The sequence below is a fragment of the Anguilla anguilla genome, chromosome 9, assembly GCF_013347855.1.
Source record: "Anguilla anguilla isolate fAngAng1 chromosome 9, fAngAng1.pri, whole genome shotgun sequence".
Taxonomy (NCBI): domain Eukaryota; kingdom Metazoa; phylum Chordata; class Actinopteri; order Anguilliformes; family Anguillidae; genus Anguilla; species Anguilla anguilla.
Window position 1 is genome coordinate 7,874,068 of NC_049209.1, and position 19,714 is coordinate 7,893,781.

The 19,714-nt window shown below is 55.2% G+C and overlaps 1 protein-coding gene across 12 annotated transcripts in view; it reads right to left on the bottom strand.

The window, feature by feature from the left end:
* acaca (acetyl-CoA carboxylase alpha) overlaps positions 1-19,714 on the bottom strand; it is a 77,287-nt gene that overhangs the window by 30,151 nt on the left and 27,422 nt on the right. For 2 of the 12 annotated variants that reach the window (XM_035433468.1, XM_035433456.1), the window contains 16 exons: positions 19,370-19,393; positions 16,874-17,017; positions 16,606-16,753; positions 16,053-16,160; positions 13,813-13,869; positions 13,460-13,504; positions 10,954-10,995; positions 9,523-9,738; positions 9,272-9,427; positions 7,781-8,005; positions 6,238-6,393; positions 5,599-5,745; positions 3,097-3,366; positions 2,360-2,457; positions 2,020-2,140; positions 1,213-1,323 (listed from right to left, as the gene is read on the bottom strand). In XM_035433468.1, the coding sequence (XP_035289359.1) occupies positions 1,213-1,323; positions 2,020-2,140; positions 2,360-2,457; positions 3,097-3,366; positions 5,599-5,745; positions 6,238-6,393; positions 7,781-8,005; positions 9,272-9,427; positions 9,523-9,738; positions 10,954-10,995; positions 13,460-13,504; positions 13,813-13,869; positions 16,053-16,160; positions 16,606-16,753; positions 16,874-17,017; positions 19,370-19,393 (2,068 nt within the window). The remainder of the gene's footprint in view (positions 1-1,212; positions 1,324-2,019; positions 2,141-2,359; positions 2,458-3,096; positions 3,367-5,598; positions 5,746-6,237; positions 6,394-7,780; positions 8,006-9,271; positions 9,428-9,522; positions 9,739-10,953; positions 10,996-13,459; positions 13,505-13,812; positions 13,870-16,052; positions 16,161-16,605; positions 16,754-16,873; positions 17,018-19,369; positions 19,394-19,714) is intronic. The other 10 variants (XM_035433464.1, XM_035433467.1, XM_035433457.1 and 7 more) reach the window with 9 other exon arrangements.

Here is a 19,714-nt window from a genome sequence, read left to right on the forward strand (position 1 = left end):
TCTCTCTCTCTCTCTCCCCCCCCCCTCTCTCCCACTCTCTACCTCCCCCCAATCTCCTTCTCCCCCCACACTCTCCTTCTCCCACTCACTCCCTCTCTCCCTCTCTCCCCCACCCCGGCCCCCCCTCCCCCTGGCCCCACAGCGTCCCCGGCTCCCGCCGCCCCTCTTTTAAGATTCAGGGGGTGAGGGAGCGAGGCGGCCGATCCATCTGCTGCGGTCTGTCATCTGCATTTCCTGCCTCCCGGCTTTCTCTGAAGTGGCCGTACTTTGATGCAGTCAGAGAGGGACACATTATCATTATTTCAATTTTCACGGCAAGACGTTTTTTAGAGGGAGAGAGAGGGGGAGAAAGGGAGAGGTGGGGGGGGGTGAGGGAGAGGGGGGAGAGGGGGGTGAACGGGGGGGGGCAGGGGGGCTCAGTGCGTTTCGATTCCTGCATGCCGAGCGGCAGCAGTGTGTTTTTGTAGAGTACTTGTAGTGGAAGTGAGTCACAGTGTGTGCCGGTGTGCCAGTGTGAGGTGAGTGTGCCGGTGTGAGGTGAGTGTGCACCCGCACGCCTGTTTCCGCGGGGTTGTTTGAGTCACATGCATTCCCCTTTTGGGCGGTGCTCTGCTCCTGCCCCTAACGCTCTCCCTCAGTGCTGCGCTGGGTGGGAACAGGGAACAGTGCAAACACGAGCGCCTGTCAGAGACACTGTAACCCCTCCTGCCCCGTGTCCCACAGACACACAGCGCACCTCTTCAGCTCCGCACCCCACAGAGCAAATTCAGCCCCAGTGAAAGCGCATGCAGGTAGCTTAATTCCAGACACTGTAAAAGGCACTAACATACAAACACACACACCACACACACGCGCACATACACAAACACACGCAGACACACACACACAATGTCTATGCAATTCACTGGCAGGACCGTCCCACACGTTACAGACACATCCTGGCCAGTCACCCCTAAGGTGAGTTCTGCATGCGACATGGCCAAGGAGAGAGATACCAGGGACTATTTGAGAGAACCAGACCGAGAAATACAGAGTCAGTGATGTTTCGGTCAGTATGAGAGGCTCGGTCATGTTAATGAGGGCTGCCTATATGAGCCAATCAGGAGCTGAGATCTCAGGGAAGCCGCCAGTGGGAAAAGCCCGTATCAGTGATGTCACTATGGGGTGTCCGTGTGAGAGGCCCACAGGGAGGGTGTGGCCCGGGGCGCTGACCTTGTTGAGAGCTCCAGCCCCAGTGAGGATGATGTGGGAGTTCTCCACCTGGATGGTCCTCTGGCCCAGCCTGACCAGGTAAGCGCCGATGCCAATGGCCCTGCACGTCACCTGCAGGGAGAGGCAGCGGGTCAGCTCAGCCAATCACAGGCCGTCTGACGTCTTCATACGCACAGCGTGTTTCAGCTGTGCTGTGAGGAGTACTGTATGTGTGCGGTTCACCTGCGTTCGTAAGTGTGTCAAGTGGAAATGGTGTGTGTGTGTGTGTGTGTGTGTGGGTGTGAGTGTGAGTGTGTGTGTGCGTGTGCATGCCTATGTGTGTGTGTGTGTGTGTATGTGTGGGTGTGTGTGTGAGTGTATGTGTGTGTGTGAGTGTATGTGTGTGTGTGTGTGTGTGTGTGTGTGTGTGTGTGTGTGTGTGTGCGGGTGCATGCCTATGTGTGTGTGTGTGTGTGTGTATGTGTGGGTGTGTGTGTGAGTGTATGTGTGTGTGTGAGTGTATGTGTGGGTGTGAGTGTGAGTGTGTGTGTGCGTGTGCATGCCTATGTGTGTGTGTGTGTGTGTGTATGTGTGGGTGTGTGTGTGAGTGTATGTGTGTGTGTGAGTGTATGTGTGTGTGTGAGTGTATGTGTGTGTGTGTGTGTGTGTGTGTGTGTGTGTGCATGCATGCCTATGTGTGTGTGTGTGTGGGTTTATGTGGGTTTGTGTGTGTGTGTGTGGGTTTATGTGGGTTTATGTGTGTGTGTGTATGTGTGGGTTTATGTGTGAGTGTGTGTGCGTGTGCGTGTGTGGGCCGTGTTCTCTCACCAGGTTCATGGTGATCACTTCCTCGTACGCCAGCGAGGACTCCCCCGCAATCATCCCGGACCCCCGCAGGTTCTCCACCCCCAGGCCCTCCTCCTTCCCAATGATGTCAGTGATCTTGTACCTGTGGGGGTCAGAGTTCATTCAGACAGAATGCCAGGAGCACTGCAATGGACAGACAGCAGCCCCAAATACTGATCCAGGATCAGTTCACTAACCCATAGCCCATATTCCCAACAGTCTATCTGTAAGACGAAGGCTGTTCTGTGTACAACCTGCATGGGGGTGCAGTCACTGAATAAGTGTGCAATGCTAACGTCCTTAAAAGGAAATCCCCGCTCACCTGGACTCCCCCTCGTCCTCCACGTGCTCACAGTGCACGGAGTTCAGCGCCGACACCTTCTTGTAGTCCTGGGGCGTGAGGTAGAGGTACTTGAAACCCTGTGTGCGCGAAAACAGACAGACACACGGACAATGAGCGCGAATGTTCACTTCCTTTTTCTGAGGAAATAACAGGAAATAGTTTTTTTTTTTTTTTTGCCAAATCCGAAAATATCATGAAAAACAGGCGGCCCCATGAGCATTCAAGGTCTGGTCACCTTAAACGCCAGGCCTGAAGGCTGTTACCCATAAAAAGGTTCTCTCTCTGTGAGATTTAGGCACTTAGCGCAGTTAACCGGAATTGTCTAAATTTGTTTCTGTATCCGGAAAAACTAACCATGAAATCCTGTTTTATATAGCTGTCCCACTGTCCCATCTGAGAGGACGGAGGATCATTTGTTTAAAATTTATTAAGCCAGTTAAACTGGGGGCTGGATTAGGTGGCCAGGTTGAGAAAACCAGTTTGTGACTTTTGCCAGGACAGTTAAGAGAACCCTGTCTGTTTGCAATAATTTACCTTACACAGGTGATTTTTTACATTTTACTTTGACTTCAGTACAATGGAAACACGCTGCTATTAAGGGTCATCTTCAGCCATGTTTATTACAGCTACATGGTTTCATTTCAGCAGTTTCAGCTTGATGGCTAGTGTACGCTAGGCTAGCTGTTCCGTTCAGCGGTTTTTGGTTTGGCCCGCACCTTGTAGGGGTCGGAGGGGTCCTGCCAGGCCACGTGGAACATGTGGCGGATCTCCTCGGCCAGGCCGATGCGCGCGCCGCTGTTGGCCGCGATGTAGACGCGCGGGATGCCGCTCTTGCGCGACATCTCGGACGCCTGCTGGAACAGCACGTCCTCCTGCGGCCCGAACGAGCCGATCTTGTGCGTGATGTCGTTGCTGATCACGATGATCTCGCGCCCCGCCGGGTACTCCGGCGTCCGGAGGGTCATCCGCCAGGCCACCATGCCGATCTGGAGCAGGAGCGCGTACGCATCACACATGAATACACCCATACAGAGACAAACACACACATACACGTATGAGCACACACACACACACACACACACACACACGCACGCATACGAATATACACACATACACGCACACCACACATCACACAGCGCACAGGGCTCACCACACATCACACAGCGCACACACACACACACACAAATACACAAAGGAGACAAATACATACAGACAGTGTAAACGTAAATACACAGTATGCATATGCAACACAAAGTACACAGACAAACATAAGCACACGTACAACGTGCAAATACACATACAAATTCAGCACACACAAATACATGTACAAAAATACACATTTACAAGCAACACAGAAAACAAAGTACACACATACAAACACACACACACACACACACACACACACACACACAAGGGATGAATATCACACTACCGTGTGAAACAGGGTTTGTATTTCGCTTAATTCTCAGCAGAGCGGAGAGGCAGCGGATGTGCAGAGAGCAGCACAGGCCCGGCCGAGCAGCCTCTCCCTCCCTCCTCTCCCTCCCTCCCTCCATCCCTCCCTCCCTCCCTCCCGCACTCAGACAGCACGCCGTTTAAATCATTTACCCCGCGCGCGCTCCCGCGCCGCGGAAGGGTATGGATTAGCCGGCTGCCTTCGGCCCCGCCGCGCTGCCCGGGCCCCTGGTTAATGACGGCCATAAAAAACAAAATGGCCGCGCTCAATTCTGCCCGGCTTCCATCTGGGTCAAACCGATCCGTACGGAATGCATTATAATAAATACGGCGCGGAGCGGCCCGGACATCCATCGCCAGCGGGCGGGCGCGGGGCGCGGGCAGGGAGGGGCGCGGGTGCGGGGGGGGAGGGGGCGCAGCCAGGGAGCAGATCCGGAAACATTAACACGCTGCCCTCAGCGCGCTCCTAATCTCCCAAACACGCACCGTATAGCAGCACACCGGGCCCTGCCCTGTCAACTTCCCCAGCGGTGGAAAGGGCCTGCGTTAAGAGCTGCGTTAAGGCCTGCGTTAAGAGCTGCGTTTAAACAACGGCTGTGCCAGCCAGCGACCGCACACAGGAGAGCGGCCCGCAGGTTTTATTTATACACGCCTCTGTCCTCTCTGGAGCCGCCCGTCTGCAGGCTTACGTGCGGAATGAGCGTGGGGACCGCGGTGTGTGTGTGTGCGTGTGTGTGTGTGTGTGTGTGTGTGCGTACGTGTGGGTGTGTGTGCATGTGTGTGTGAGTGTGTCTGCGTGAGTGAGTGTGTGTGTGTCTGTGTGTGCACGCGCACGTGTGCATGTGCAGAGGTTGCCGAACGGGCACCCATTCCTTACACTCTTACACCCCGTTTCTAACGCCATCATTCAGAGAGACAGCCACACCGCTCTGCCTGTGCACAGAGCCACAGAGGAACCGCTTCAGAAGAAAAAGAGAGACACCTACAGGCCGTGTGGCGGTACTGCAGGGCCCCTTTCAGCCCTTCAGCTCAGGGTATCCGGAGCAGAGGAGCCTGCTCTTTGTGGAAACAGGCTCAGCCCCACAGACGACGGGCCGGGCCCTACAAAATGGTTCGGGACGTCTGGGAGCCGTCTGCGTTTCGATGATGTAACGCACGCAGATGCCGACGCACGCGCGTACGTGTTCCAGTTCACAACCGCAAAATTTCCAGTGAAAAGCCAGCATTTCAGCGTTTCAGCCACAAAACGGGCCGGGAGAAGAGGGGACGGTTCCTCCGGGGAGGGGGGGGGGGCTGGCAGGGAGCCAGTCTCCGGGGCGGATTTGCATATCGCAGAGCACGCTCGCTTTAATTCCTGTGAAATTGGGTGGAACGGGGGCCCCCCTGCACCAGCGGCTACAGAAGCAGATAAAGAGAATGGAAACAGTGCACGCTCTTTTCCTTTTTTTCCTCTTTTCTTTTTGTTACTCCGCCACACACGAGGCGCATGCGCGCGGGCGAGACCTGCGCCGCCGCCGCGGCTGCACCGGCCGCCTCCTCTCGGGCCAGAGCGCGCCAAGTTGCCTAGGAGACGCGACGCCGCCACTCGATGTCTGCAGAAAAATCCGGAAAACTCCTCGAGACCAGCATGCATGCGCGTATGACACTAGTGCAGTAAGCTCAACAAGGCTGCTCTGAAGAAGGTGAGGTCGGAAGGATTGTGCGGAACTTTACAGGGGGTCAAGGACAGGGGTCAAAGGTCAAGGGTCAGAGGGCGCCCTCACCTCGTTCCCCCCGGGCAGCCGGTTCATCTGCACCAGCTGGCCCTGCGGGTCCAGCACCAGCTCGGTGAAGGTGAGCAGCTCGGAGGGGAGGGGGCATTTGGGCAGGACGGCCTGGCCTTCCACAGACTGCCACATCTTCCGCAGGGCCTGAGAGAGAGAAAAACAGTGAGAAACACACAACCAACAAAACCAAAAAAAAAAAAAGAAAGAAAAGGTAGGTACAGAAGAAAAAAACAAAAGGAAAAACAAGAAGAAATGAAGTACAGGAGAAAGATGTGTCCTAATATTGTAGCTTGCTCTTCTCCCTAGTTTGGCTTGACAATAAGTTAGGTCAAAATAATGTTCACTGTGTGAGCTGAACTGTGTTCTTGGCTATAAATTAGTATTGTGCCTTATAGAACCTGTGTTTTGTACAGTAGTTGTCCAATGACCATGATATGCACTTTTGTACATCGCTTTGGATAAAAGCGTCTGCTAAATAAATGTAATGTAAAGACAAGAAAGCAAACGAGGGCAAAGGGAGGAAGGAAGGAAGAGGGGGGAGAAGGAAAGAAGGAAGGAAGGAAGGAAGGAAGGAGGGAAGGAAAGAAGGAAGGAAGGAAGGAGAGAAGAGGGCTGTGAATGAGTGGAGGGCCGCACCTGTCGGAACATCTCGGGGAAGTCGTAGACGTAGGTGGTGCCCAGGGACTGGGCCTGGAAGCGTTTGGACTGCAGCAGGTCCTTGGTGACGTAGGGGGTGTTGATCAGCATGCCGTGCAGGGGGCCCTGCTTATCCCCGTACGCCTGGAACATGATCTGCAGGCCAGAGGAGGGGGGGGGGGGGGGGGGGGGAGTGGGGAGTCAGTCCCGCCGTGGGGGGGTAACGGTCAACAGCGAATGCCTTCGGGGGGCGTGAGGACGAACGGCGTTCCGACAGCACACGCTCCAGCCGAGGGGGTACAGGACGCGGCGGGGCGAAGCCGAACTTTCGACTCCGTAACTGCTGCTCGTCGCCGGCAACCGCCCGCGCCGGCATGCTAATCGCTAGCGCGGCGGGAAGCGGATAAGGACCCCCTGACATAACCTGGTTAGCACGCCTGCGCTGCCGCCGCTGCCGCCGCTTCCCCGAGACCGAAACGGCCTTGCGCCCCCCGCCAATGTCACGGGTGGGAGGGGGGGGAACTCAGAGTTCAGGAAATAATGAAGTCATTTTCCGCAAAGAGGGCTCGCTGTCACGCGTCCCGCAGTTCGAAACGGCGCCGTCGTTCGGGGGGGCGAGTACGAGCCTGTCTCGCGGCCGCGGCGGCTGAGCGCTAATTGAGTGGGCCGAACGCGCCGCGGCGCTGCCCGATCCTCGCCTAACGACGTCCGGGAGAACCGAACGCGGGACGAAAATTAAAATCCCTCCCTCACCGCGCGAGAGAGCCGCGAGGACGCCTTCCTGTTTGCGTACACGGCCTTCTTGGGCTGGAGAAATTAGCGGGAAAATTCAGTTAGCGCCGCTAACTCGTACGGGTCACGCGCTCGCATGGGTTTCTTTACGGACAATAAAGGCTCGTTCGAATCATTTCTGCATGCTGCAGGTGACAAACGTACCCCAGTGAGAGTTACGATGGGATGAGAGGACAGCTTTAGGAACTTACCTGCTTCTCCTGGACACACGACAGAGACAAACGCGGTCAGCACGGTCAGGCAGCGGTGCCCTGCCGTTACCCTGCCGGTCGACCCGACCGCGGGACCAGCCCGAGGGACCGAGCCCCACAGAGCCTCAGCTCCTACAGACACCGCCCTCTCCTGCTGCCCCAATTTCCCAATGCCAACGAGCCCAATAAAATTCTGCCTTCCTTCATGGAGACAAAATGACTGCCAGCCAGCCAGAAGTTTCATACTTTAAAACACAGAATATCTTTCCATCTGATATAATGGGGCTGAATTCTGTGCCTACATTTGCCGTTTAACTGAGTGGTAACTGGCAGTACACTGAAACACAGTTGAAAACCCGGTTTTCATGTTTTACGGCAGATGTGTCGGCCTGGTTTCTGCCTAAGCGTTCAGAGATGTAACGAGGCATATGGACCGCGTTGCGTGCAGCGAGCGGGCAGCGCGAGGCAGCGGAGCATGCTGGGAGCCGAGGCCCTGAGCGTGCCCGTCGGCGGGGGGCGGGGGGCGGGGTGAAGGGATGAGAGACGCGCGAGGGCCCCACCTGCCGGTCTTTGGGCCCCACCTGTCCCGTGCGGGAGTCGGTGACCTCCTTGTACAGGCTGATGTCCAGGTAGTAGCCCGACTCGTTGGTGAGGAAGAGGCGGATGGGGATCTGCTTGCCCGTGGGCGTCAGGCGGATGTTGATCTTCAGCTCGGCCTGCAGCACCCTCAGCTTCCACAGCCGGCTGCCGTAGCGCATGACCATGGAGCGCACCGACTCCTCGATCTGCGTCACACACACACACACACTGTTACACACACACACACTGTTACACACATGCGCATGACCATGGAGCGCACCGACTCCTCGATCTGCGTCACACACACACACACTGTTACACACACACACACACACACACACACAGTTACACACACACGCATCACCATGGAGCGCACCGACTCCTCGATCTGAGGGGTTACACACACACACACACACACACACACACACACACACGCGCATCACCATGGAGCGCACCGACTCCTCGATCTGCGTCACACACACACACACACACACACACACTGTTACACACACACACACACACGATCACACACTGTTACACACACACGCATGACCATGGAGCGCACCGACTACTCGATCTGAGTTGCACACACACACACACACTGTTACACACACTGTTACACACACGCGCATGACCATGGAGCGCACCGACTCCTCGATCTGCGTCACACACACACACACACTGTTACACACACACACACACTGTTACACACATGCGCATGACCATGGAGCGCACCGACTCCTCGATCTGCGTCACACACACACACACTGTTACACACACACACACACACACACACACACAGTTACACACACACGCATCACCATGGAGCGCACCGACTCCTCGATCTGAGGGGTTACACACACACACACACACACACACACACACACACACGCGCATCACCATGGAGCGCACCGACTCCTCGATCTGCGTCACACACACACACACACACACACACACTGTTACACACACACACACACACGATCACACACTGTTACACACACACGCATGACCATGGAGCGCACCGACTACTCGATCTGAGTTGCACACACACACACACACTGTTACACACACTGTTACACACACGCGCATGACCATGGAGCGCACCGACTCCTCGATCTGCGTCACACACACACACACACACACTGTTACACACACACACACGATCACACACTGTTACACACACACACACACATCACCATGGAGCGCACCAACTCCTCGATCTGCGTCACACACACACACACACACACACAGTTACACACACGTGCATCACCATGGAGCGCACCGACTCCTCAATCTGCGTTACACACACACACACTGTTACACACACACACACACACACACACCTACACACACACACGCACTCGCGCATGCACATACGCACACATACCCAAGCACTCAGAGAGGTGCACAGGCACCTCCAGGGGGCCGGACAGGCGAAGCAGGCATTCGGGGGGGGGGGGCACCCCACTCACCTTGGAGGGGTCCATGATGACGGTGGGGACGAAGTTGAGGAAGATGTGGTTGCAGTCGGTGCGCACCGTGGTGTTGTTGAAGGCCACCTCCAGCTCGTCCATGGCCTCCAGCAGGAGGCGCTCCGCCTCGTTGTGCAGGTACTCGAACGAGGCCTCCTGCGGGGGGGGGGCAAAGAGGCGGGTTCGAAAAGGCGCGGTCGGGAACCGCGAACGCGACCGCGAACGCGAGCAGCGGCGGCGACGGCGCTCACCTTGGTGACCAGGTCCGAGTGGCGGATGATGGCGCGGACGAAGAAGCGGTAGTCGGTGACCTCGGTGCCCACCTCCACGCGGGCGGCGCCCAGGTACAGGTGCATCTTGTGGTTGGCGCAGGGGATGGCGGTCAGGTAGAAGTTGCGCATGCGGTTCAGCTCCAGCTGGAAGGCCAGCGCCGGCTCCAGGTGCCTGTAGATGCGGTCCTCCTCGAACTGCGGGACACACGACGACAGGGTCACCGCTCAACGGTCCAAAAAATACAACAAAAGGGAAGGCCGCAAACATCCAAAACAACACAGTTTGTACGGCCGGGTTTGGGTCTTTCAGTAACACGCCGCTGACAAAATGGATGCCGCAATCTCTTTCCAATCAGGGGAGAACTGCTGGGGGGGGGGGGGGGGGGGGGGGCGGGAGAGTTTATTGAGATGGAAAATGCCCAAAAGCACGCGGGCCGGACTAAGCAAACGAAATCAAAGGCAATCACATTCCATTAATGGGCGCCATTGCTCTCTTCCTCTGGGGGGAAGTAATTACAAAGTTCATTATTGTAATGAGGTTTTTTGGTAGAGCGAAAAAAAAAAGAGAAAAGAAAAAAAAAACAAAAAACCCCCAGGAGAGGGAAATGGCGTCGTCGATCACGGCGGCGGGCGAAGCGCGGGTCCGCCGGAACCCCGGGCCCCCCGTCGCCGCGGCGACCGCGCCCAAGCGGCGGCTCGTTTCGCGTTCGCGCCGCGCCCCCCTGCTCCGGCCGCATCACGCCCCCTGCGGTACGACAGGGTCCCAACCGACCCAAATTCAGCCCCGCTCAGGAACGAGAGCTAAGCTTGCCAGGCGTCACACATCACATCTTATACGCAGAGGCCCACAGGAAGTCAGGCATGCAGTCGCTCTGATGAAGGTTCTAATGTCCGAGGTTCGAATGTGCTCACGGCCCAAAATCAAAACCGATCGAAAGCCTTCAGTGTGTTTACTTCTAGTTGAGACCAGCACCTGATCTTAATCTCAGCATTACAGCGGTGGAAATAATCCAGAGATGGCAAATAATCTCTGTATGGAGTTTTCAGGTTGCAAAGCACTTTAGCAACAACTTCAAAATAAAGGGGGGAAAAAGATTCTCTCACACAAAAGTAAATGCCTCAAAACCCCTGCTGTGTGACAGCTATGACACTGAAAAATACTCATTTATTTTCAGCAGGAGAGTATGGTCAGTGGCAGAAGGAAGTTTATGTGTGTGGTTTCAACATCTTCTTCCGCAGAGTCACGGTGTTTCAGTGTATTTTGTGGCCTTTCGGTGAAAAGCTTCATGTGTGGAGAAAATGGCCGACAATGGAGGCTGAACTGGAAGCACTGAGCCCCCTTAGAGGAGGGTACGGAGAGAGGCGTTCTGCGGGAGAGACGGCAAAGGATTCTGGGACACGCACACTCACCTTGTCTCTGGCCCGGAAGGTGAAAAACTTGGGAAACTCTCTCTGTGTGACAGGGGAGGGGGAGGGAGGAAAAAAAACAAAAAAACAAAAGTTAGACTCAGGACACGGATGGGATTTCAGCCCGATACGGGTCACACACACACTAAGACAGCAAAAGAGAGAGAGAGGGGAAGACAGGAAAGAAGGGGGGGGAGCCAGGGATGCCGTCACGCTCCTTAATGAGCTGTTAAAGGTGCAGCTCACTGCAAGCGTTGGGCCTTGCAGGTTATTTCGGGCCTTGCAGGTTATTTCGGGCCTGTGAGGACACCGAGCGAGCAGCTTCAGAAGGTGAACCCCCCACGGGTAACGTCCTTGAACCGATTTCCCCCCCCCCCAAAAAAAAACTATTGAAACAATTCGCTAGAAAATGCAGCCGAGCTTCGCTTCCTGCTAATCATCAGATCTGACAGCGACTGGAGAGGAAGCAATAATAGCCGCGGCCCTATCTCCATGGCAACCGGGCCAAAACGAGGCCAGTTCCGAGCCGTTCGGGACAACTCGGCTCTTAATGGCTAACGGTGCGGCAGTTATCAACCGCAAATACGTGAGGAAGCCAAACTACTCAGGAAGGACTCCGCTAGAATACACCTAACGTGGCCATGATCTCCATTACAGTAGTTACAGAGGAAACGATACCTAGGCCAGAAACACCACCAATTATAAAAGTACAGATTGTCTTTCCGAGAAGAAACAAACGGGGCGAATCAAAAGGAAAACATCACATGACTCACTTCGGGACACAGTATGGCCCCTTTATATTCCGTCAATTCCACCAAAGAACAAAAAAAGGGTGGCATCTTTAAAAAGCTGGTGATTACCTGCCTTCCCCCCCGTGCACCCCCCGGGTCTGAATGGGCCCCATTTCAGCCCGCGGTTCGAGTTTATTCGACGGCAAACTGAAACAATTTGCCTCCCGTCTCCGGGCGCGAAATTGCCTGCTTACTCCCGTCACGCAGCCGAAGGTAATGACGGCAATCGGTGGTTTGGTAAAACGGCCTCCGTGTACAGACAATCACCTGATGGATGAATAAAACATCGGACGTCCCTTCCAGTGATTACGCTTCCGGAACCCCTCGTGACTCCACGTGTCACGGGGCCTTTGAAGATCTGGGGGGGTGGGGGGGGGCGGCACTGAGGCTCGAGGGCGCGAGCCAACCCCCCCCCCCCACCCGAACAATGACTAACCGAGCGCGCATGCTAATTAACCCGACGGCGGTCTGGACGTGGGGGACGAGAAGAGAGGAGAGGAGAGGAGAGGCAGGAACGCACCGGGCCCCGGGCCCCTGGGCCCCGCGGCTGCAGACGGGCCGACCTGATAGCGCTCCGCCCGCTGGCGGCGCGCGATTTTCATTACCGCGGAAACGTCCGCAGCGAGAGGAGGGAGCGCTTTGAGGGGGGCGGGGGCGGGGGGGCATGTATGCCAATGCTGGTCTAAGAGCACCCCGAATCGCATACGGACTCGTTTTTTTTAAGGGCTCGGCCAATGGGAAGCGTGCCGCGAGTCACCTGACCCACAAAAGGCAGCGAGAGCGCGGAGGCGGCGGCGCGCGGAGCTAATCCACTTTCCTGCTCGCCGCCGGGGCAACCCGACGCCAAGATTTCTGTTTGTTTTGTTTTGGGGTTTAAAGCGAAGGCGTAAAAAAGGCGAACTCCGAAGCTAATTTAATAGGATTCAGGCGAAGGAGGAGGAGGAACAGTCGGGCGTGCGGTGGGTTGGGTTGGGTGGGGGGGTGGGGGGGTTATTCGAGGGGAATTGACAGGCTTTTCTATGGGACACACAAACGCCGTCTAATTAGAGGGACACAATGGCGGCAGTGATTGCCTCCGAGGCCGCGGAGAGACGAATCGACCCCCGCCTGTAATCAAAGGGGCCGCTTCCTCGCCCAATCAAACGCAGGCGAAAGCCGCTAATCCAGCCGAATGAGGCTGGGAAGGAAGCGCCCGCCGTCACGTACCCAAATTTACACCCCGCCTCGGAGACGGCGCGCGGCCGTCGAAGGCGCCCCCCCCCCCCCCCCCCCCCTCCCGTACGGTTTAAGTCCCCGACTGACGCGGTCAAAGGGAACGCGGGGTGGGGGGCGGGGGGGGGGCACTGACGCAGAAAGAGACGCTTTTGGAGTTTGTTTGGAGAGAGAGAGAGAGAGCGCGATGGCACGGGCGAGCGATTAAGCTGGCAGCGTGTGGAAAGGTAACCGGACAGTGTGAGGATGAACTCCCAGCCCCCCCCACCCCCCCCCCAACACCCCCCCCCCCTCCCTCTTTCTCCAGGACAGGCTGTGTGAGGTGAGGATGGGGTGGACATGGGCAGCGTAGGAGAGTGAGATCGAGTCAGAGCACGAATAGCTTTACAGCAGGAGAACCCCGTTTACAGACGACCCCCAACCATCCCCCACCGCCCCCCAAGTCCTCGTCTCCCACCCCACCCCCCGTCCCCACTTCCCCCCCCACCGCCCCCCCATCTACTCACATGGAATCTTTGGTCCACCTCACAGTTGACTTGCTTTCTGAAATCCTGTCAGCACAAGCCCAGAAAGCAGGCCAGGCGCAGAGAGAGAGAGAGAGAGAGAGAGAGAGAGAGAGAGAGAGAGGGAGGACAGGAGACACAACACGGCTCCATTTGAGTGGAGGAATTACTGTCAATTACCCAGACATGCAATCGAGCACAATCACACTGAAAACATGCTCAGAAACGAAACATCACGTCGATTATGGCATTGCATTGCATTGATAACAGTGATGCTTATTGGACAGTCTGGGGAAAGAGGAGGAGCACAGTGACGGGCGTTTGGAGGAAGGGGGCGGGGTGGGGGGTGGGGTCACCTTTTGGGCCACTAGGAAGGTCAGTCTGCGGATGCCGTGCTCGAACAGGACTGATTTCTGTGGGAAGAAAAGAGAGAGGACACGTTTTATTACAAAACCGCAGGTTAGTAACACGTCCCTGAGCCACAGTACAGGCTTCTAATGGAGGTGTATCTCAATGGTGCGTAGGCACATCTGAATGGTTTGTAAAGAAGTGTGTGTCACATGCACAGGAGTGTATGGGTAGGGTATGTGCATCAGTTGACTGCATTTGTAATATATGTGTCCGTATGACTGTGCGTGAGGTCTATTAGTTCTGCATATGTGTGTATGTGTGTGTGTGTGTGTGTGTGTGAGCGTGTGTGTGTGTGAGCATGTGCGTGTGTGTGTCTGTGTGTGTGTGCGTGCGTGTGTCTGTGAGCGTGTGTGTGTGTCTGTGTTTGTGTGCGTGCGTGTGTCTGTGAGCGTGTGTGTGTGCGTGTGTGTGTGTGTGCGTGTGAGCGTGTGTGTGTGTGCGTGTGTGCGCGCGTGTGCGTATGTGTGTGTGTGTGTGTGAGCGTGTGTGTGTGTGTGTGTCTGTGTGTGTGTGTGTGTGTGTGTGTGTGAGCGTGTGTGTGTCTGTGTGTGTGTGTGTGTGTGCGAGCGTGTGTGTGTGTGCGCATGTGTGTGTGTCTGCGTACGTCTGAGCACACTCGTTTCCACGGGAACCCTAACAGTCCGACTCCTCCTCGAGGGGACCTCTTCATCCCGCACATCCCCCCACTATCAGCATCTATATCTACCGCTCAAGCCCTGACCAATCACAGCAGGCCCAGCCGGCGGGGGTGGGCGTGGCCTCGGCTGGCCGATCTCTCCCGGTGGCGGTGGTGGCGGCGGCGGGGAGCCGGCGCGGAGTGGCCTCGGTCATTAGGGCCAGATTACGCCATCCGTTACCGGAGGCACCTCCATTTACTCCCCCCTGCCGCCGCCGCCGCCGCCTCATTTTCCAGAGATATGATCCTAATTTTGGGGCGAGGGGAAAGGGGGGGGGGGGCGAGCCGTGGGGCCGTGAGGCCGTTTGCCTCTCTCTCCCGCCCCTCGCCGTGGCGTTCGTCTTTGACGCCGCTCTCCGGTGCGCCGTACCCTGGTTCCTGCCCCCCCCCACAGGCGGGAACCAGTTATCGTATTTTATTCCTCCTTCCGCTGTTCGCTGGCCGCCGTTCGCCCGCTAAGTGCACCGCGGCGTCGGTTTGAGGCCCGCCCGCCGCCACGCGGCGCCCGGCAGACGTCAAACAAACGCGGCCGCGGATCCATCCCTCGCGCCGACGCTTACAAATCACCGGGCCGTCGGCGGGAAGGGGGGGGGGGGGGGAAGACGAAGCGAGCGGAGCGACCTGCAGGCGAAACAACCCGTCTAACAACGTAACAACGTCTAACGAGAGCGCGATTGCTATGGAAACACCCGTCTAACAACGTAACAACGTCTAATGAGAGCGCGATTGCTATGGAAACACCCGTCTAACAACGTAACAACGTCTAACGAGAGCGCGATTGCTATGGAAACACCCGTCTAACAACGTAACAACGTCTAACGAGAGCGCGATTGCTATGGAAACACCCGTCTAACAACGTAACAACGTCTAACGAGAGCGCGATCGCTATGGAAACACCCGGACGACGACGATTAAAGCCGGAGTACGCGGGCGTCCGAAACGATCCGGGGGGGGCGCCGCGGTACGGATTGACGGCACGAAAAAAAAAAAGCCAAGATCACAGAATTTGAATGCTGGGAGTTCAAGGCCGCCCCCCCCCCCCCCCCTCTGGTTCGGCGCCGAAGGAGATTAAAATTGCGAAACGCGTAAAAAATGTCCTCGAGACCCTGAAACTTGGCGATAGCGCGCGCGGGAAACGAGAGGCGTGCGGAGGGAGAGAGGGAGCGAGGGAGAGAGGGGGAGAGAAAGCGAGGACGCCGGGGTAAATCTCCGGGATGCTCCCCGCCCGGGAGCGTTACCTTCACTTTGACTCCTTCCCTGTTCCCTGGGCTTGTAAGCCTTCAATTAAGTGACGGCGACCCTTTTTCAAGTCAGTAATCCTCTTAGCGCAGAGCCTGCCCTTCTGCTGCGTGTGGCTTCTGTGCCACTCTGTTAAAAACTCCGTCTCCGTCCCCTCCGCCCCCCCCCACCCCCACCTCCCCGCGGTGTTCCAGCTCCGCGGCTGAGCGTGCCCAGACGAACGCGGTCGGGTGGGGGGGGGGGGGGGGGTCGGGATGGGGGGGCGCTCACGTTTGACTGGGTGTACTCCCGGAACATGGCGGCCAGGCCGTCGTCGTCGATGTCGCTGTCCGTCTTGATGGCCACGTTGAGGATGTGAATGGGCTCGTCCTGGATGCTCTGCAGGTTTAGCGACACAGACGAGAAGCAACGATGAAGTCAATCGCACGCTCCTGCCCGTCTCCAGTGCGGAGTATTCAAACAGCTAGCCTTACTGCAGATCCTAATCTCATTCACCCTTTCACGCTGAGCCCTTCCCTGACTGTCCCCTCTACCTCTGCCAAGCTGACTGGGGCCTTCCCCCCCCCCCTTACAAAAAAACAGTACTCCAAAAAGTTAAATAATGTGGGGATTTTCATCCAACACACTGATATTTAAGTCATACGTATTGGCCATATACTTGAGTGAGAACCTTTCTGAAGTGACACTTCACAAGACAAACCCTGTCTAAGTCCTTCGATATTCTGTTTTTTTAGTGAAGTGTTGTGCACAGAGAAACAGACACCCGCCCTCCCCCCCCGCCCCACACCCACTCCCCCAGGGGCAATACATAAAGTGCAGTCACCAGTTCAGGAGTAGATGGACGTGCAGCCGCCCCCTCTCCCCTCACCTTACTGTCCTCCTCTCCGTACAGGACTGGGTTCCCCCCCTCGGGGAAGGTGGGACTTGGAGGAGGGGAGTCGGAGAAGCAGCTCAGGACGTCCTGGATGTTCCTGGAGGGGAGGGGAGGGGAGGGGGGGGGGGGGGCAGAGGCTCAGCGGTTAACGGAGAGGCCCGCGCCGGTGAGGCCGGGGGAAGGGTGGGGGTGGGGGGGGGGGATAAAGCGCCCTCACCTGATGAACTCCTGGAAGGACCGGAAGGAGACCATGGCGCCCATGCGCTGGCAGGGCGGGGTGAAGGAGGTGTCCAGGAGCACGTCGCTCACGCTGGCCACGTGCACCATCCCGTAGTGGTTCAGGTTGGAGGAGAAGGACATTCTGCCACCGCGACACAGACAAGGTCAGGATCCCCCCGGAGCATGGCTGCACCCGCTCTCTCCACCCACCCGCCCCAGAGCACCCGCCCCAAAATACCTGCCCCAAATCACCTGCTCTCCACTCACCTGCCCCAGAGCACCTGCCCCAAAACACCTGCCCCAAACCACCTGCTCTAGCCCACACCTGCATCCTCCACCCTTTCAGCAAGCTCTACTGCCCACCAGGCACTCTACACTCACATCACCCGGGAAACGCCCTACGCGTCACCGAAGCGCTCGGATGCTAGGCTTCACAAACGCCAGCAGGACAACAACATCCGATACCCAGCTCCACAGCGTAGCTCTGCTGCGCTTCTGAGTCGACACCTGAGTGCATAAAGATCGCTCCTGAGGAGGGAGGCATCCATATCCAAATGTCTATCCGTTCGGTTACTGCCACTTACCAGATACTCTCAACCAATCAGGGACACATGTCAGTGTTAGCGTTCGCCTGGCCCCACCTGACAAGGGCGGCCAATACAAAGAGAGCACCGCAGAGTTCCTCAAAAGCACAGAGCTGCCTGACCTTCCTACATCAAGCAGGAAGAACGGGAACGTGAAAGGAGACACACTCCGCTATCAGCACATAAGATCTCCCACAGGTTCCTCCCCGCTGTGACTCTCCAGCCCAGAAGGAGAAGCCAACTGTGCTAATCAAGAGCTCCTTCACTTCCCTCTACACTCTCTCTCTCTCTCACATACACACACACACACACAATTACACACACACACACACACGGCCGCCCTCTGCTTCTGTCACATGCCACACTGCGTGAGCAGCTCCAACGCAGCGGCCACAGACGCCCCTGATCGTCTTGCACAGAGCTGACAACTGCAACGCTAACGTTCAATGCTAACAATGTTTTCACAGGTAAAATTTCCCATAGCAGAGAATAGGTAAACCCAGCTTGTTACTGTGAGTTAACCAATCGCAGAGCATCCCTGCTCCCCCAAGGTATAACTATTCTTTGGGAACACACAAGTGTGTATCTGCACACACATGCATACTCATTGCTGCACACACACATGCGCACACGCACGTGCGCACGCACACACATACATACATACAAGCATATCCACACACTGAGACCAGATATGGGGTATATTCCAAAAGGTATTCAAGTTTTTGACTAACTCCCAAGTTTTTGAATTAGAGTTTGAAATGACATTGAAACATATTTGAGGAGTTCAACTGAACTAACATTGACCTTTTAGGAATATCTCCATTTTAACTCTATTAGTCGTGCTTAATTCATGGTTTTCACTTAATTAATTCAATATCAACACACTATACTGATAATTCTTGACTATATACATGTACTATTCATTCATTGTTATGCTATACTATTCCAACAAGTGACACGTGCATGTAAAACTATGGCAGAATTCATTTGTGCTTCTGTCTCACCTAAATTCAGTTTTCAGTACTACACATACATATGCAAGTCACTGCAACCTAGCATTTCTTGGGTATACACACAGACACATACAAGCACACATACTGTAACATAAACAATAATTATCACACCAAACCCCAATATCAACAATATTTGTAATGTTGTCAGTAAGACTATGGATGGACAAATTAGTGTTTTTCATACGCTGCAATTACACTGGTGGCCTATTTGACTGTAATATGACAAGCATCACAAGCACATCAGGGAATGCACCAGTAAACTGAAAAAAAAAACATTGAAATATTTCTGGTAGCGGAATCGGAATTTTCCGGAAATTGACCTAAGCAGCGCTGTCTGTGGAATTGCCCCCAACTCTGAAAAGCACTCAGATCCGCTAATACACATTCCAGAGTACTGAACCAGCTCGCTGCAGAAAGCCATGCTGCGCATTTAGTGTCCAATCACTGAGATCAACCAGCAGCAGCTCCAATCATGGGCTGGATTCCTGACAGGGAAAAAATGCTACAGCTACGACAGACAGCAGCAGCATGGCCAATCAGGTCAGACCTTGTCGTCTGACAAACACTCAGACAAGACGTCCAATTGGTCAATGATGATGTCACTGGATTGTGATTGGTCATCCACATTTACCTGTGGAAATCCAGAGATATCCTTTTGCTTGAAATGCTTGTTTGAAATGCTGGATTGCATTTCACTTGTTAATCAAATAGCTTAATTGTATGTTTTTAATTGGGAATTTAATACATCTATTCCCATTCATGTTTTTTTATTTTATTTTCTCTCTTCTGCCCATCTTGGACCATGCTGCATTGCATCAACACAACTCCTCTGTTAAACTCTACTGTCACTCTAGGACCCTACTTAATGGATGGCAATAGAAAGAATGTGTACTATACCTGTTTAGAGTTGGGATGTTCCCTCTGCAATCAAACGACATTAATTACTGAGAGGTTAGTGGCAGGCAACAGTAAGAGGAAGCGGTCAAGAGGCCTAAGCTGTGTGTGGTCTCTGAGACGCTGTGACCTCAGTTCATCGTAACGCGATAGCGACCCCTCAGCTCAATTAAAGAGCTGAACGGTTCCCCTCCCTAGGCCCTCAATCGTCATCCAATCAGGTATCAATTAGCGTCAACACAGAAATATTGACAGGGCTAAGTTTGTTTAAATGTATGCAGAGGATTTTGAGGGAAACGAATGAGGATGCGTGACATTTACGCAGCACCTCGGGAACCTGGTTGAGAA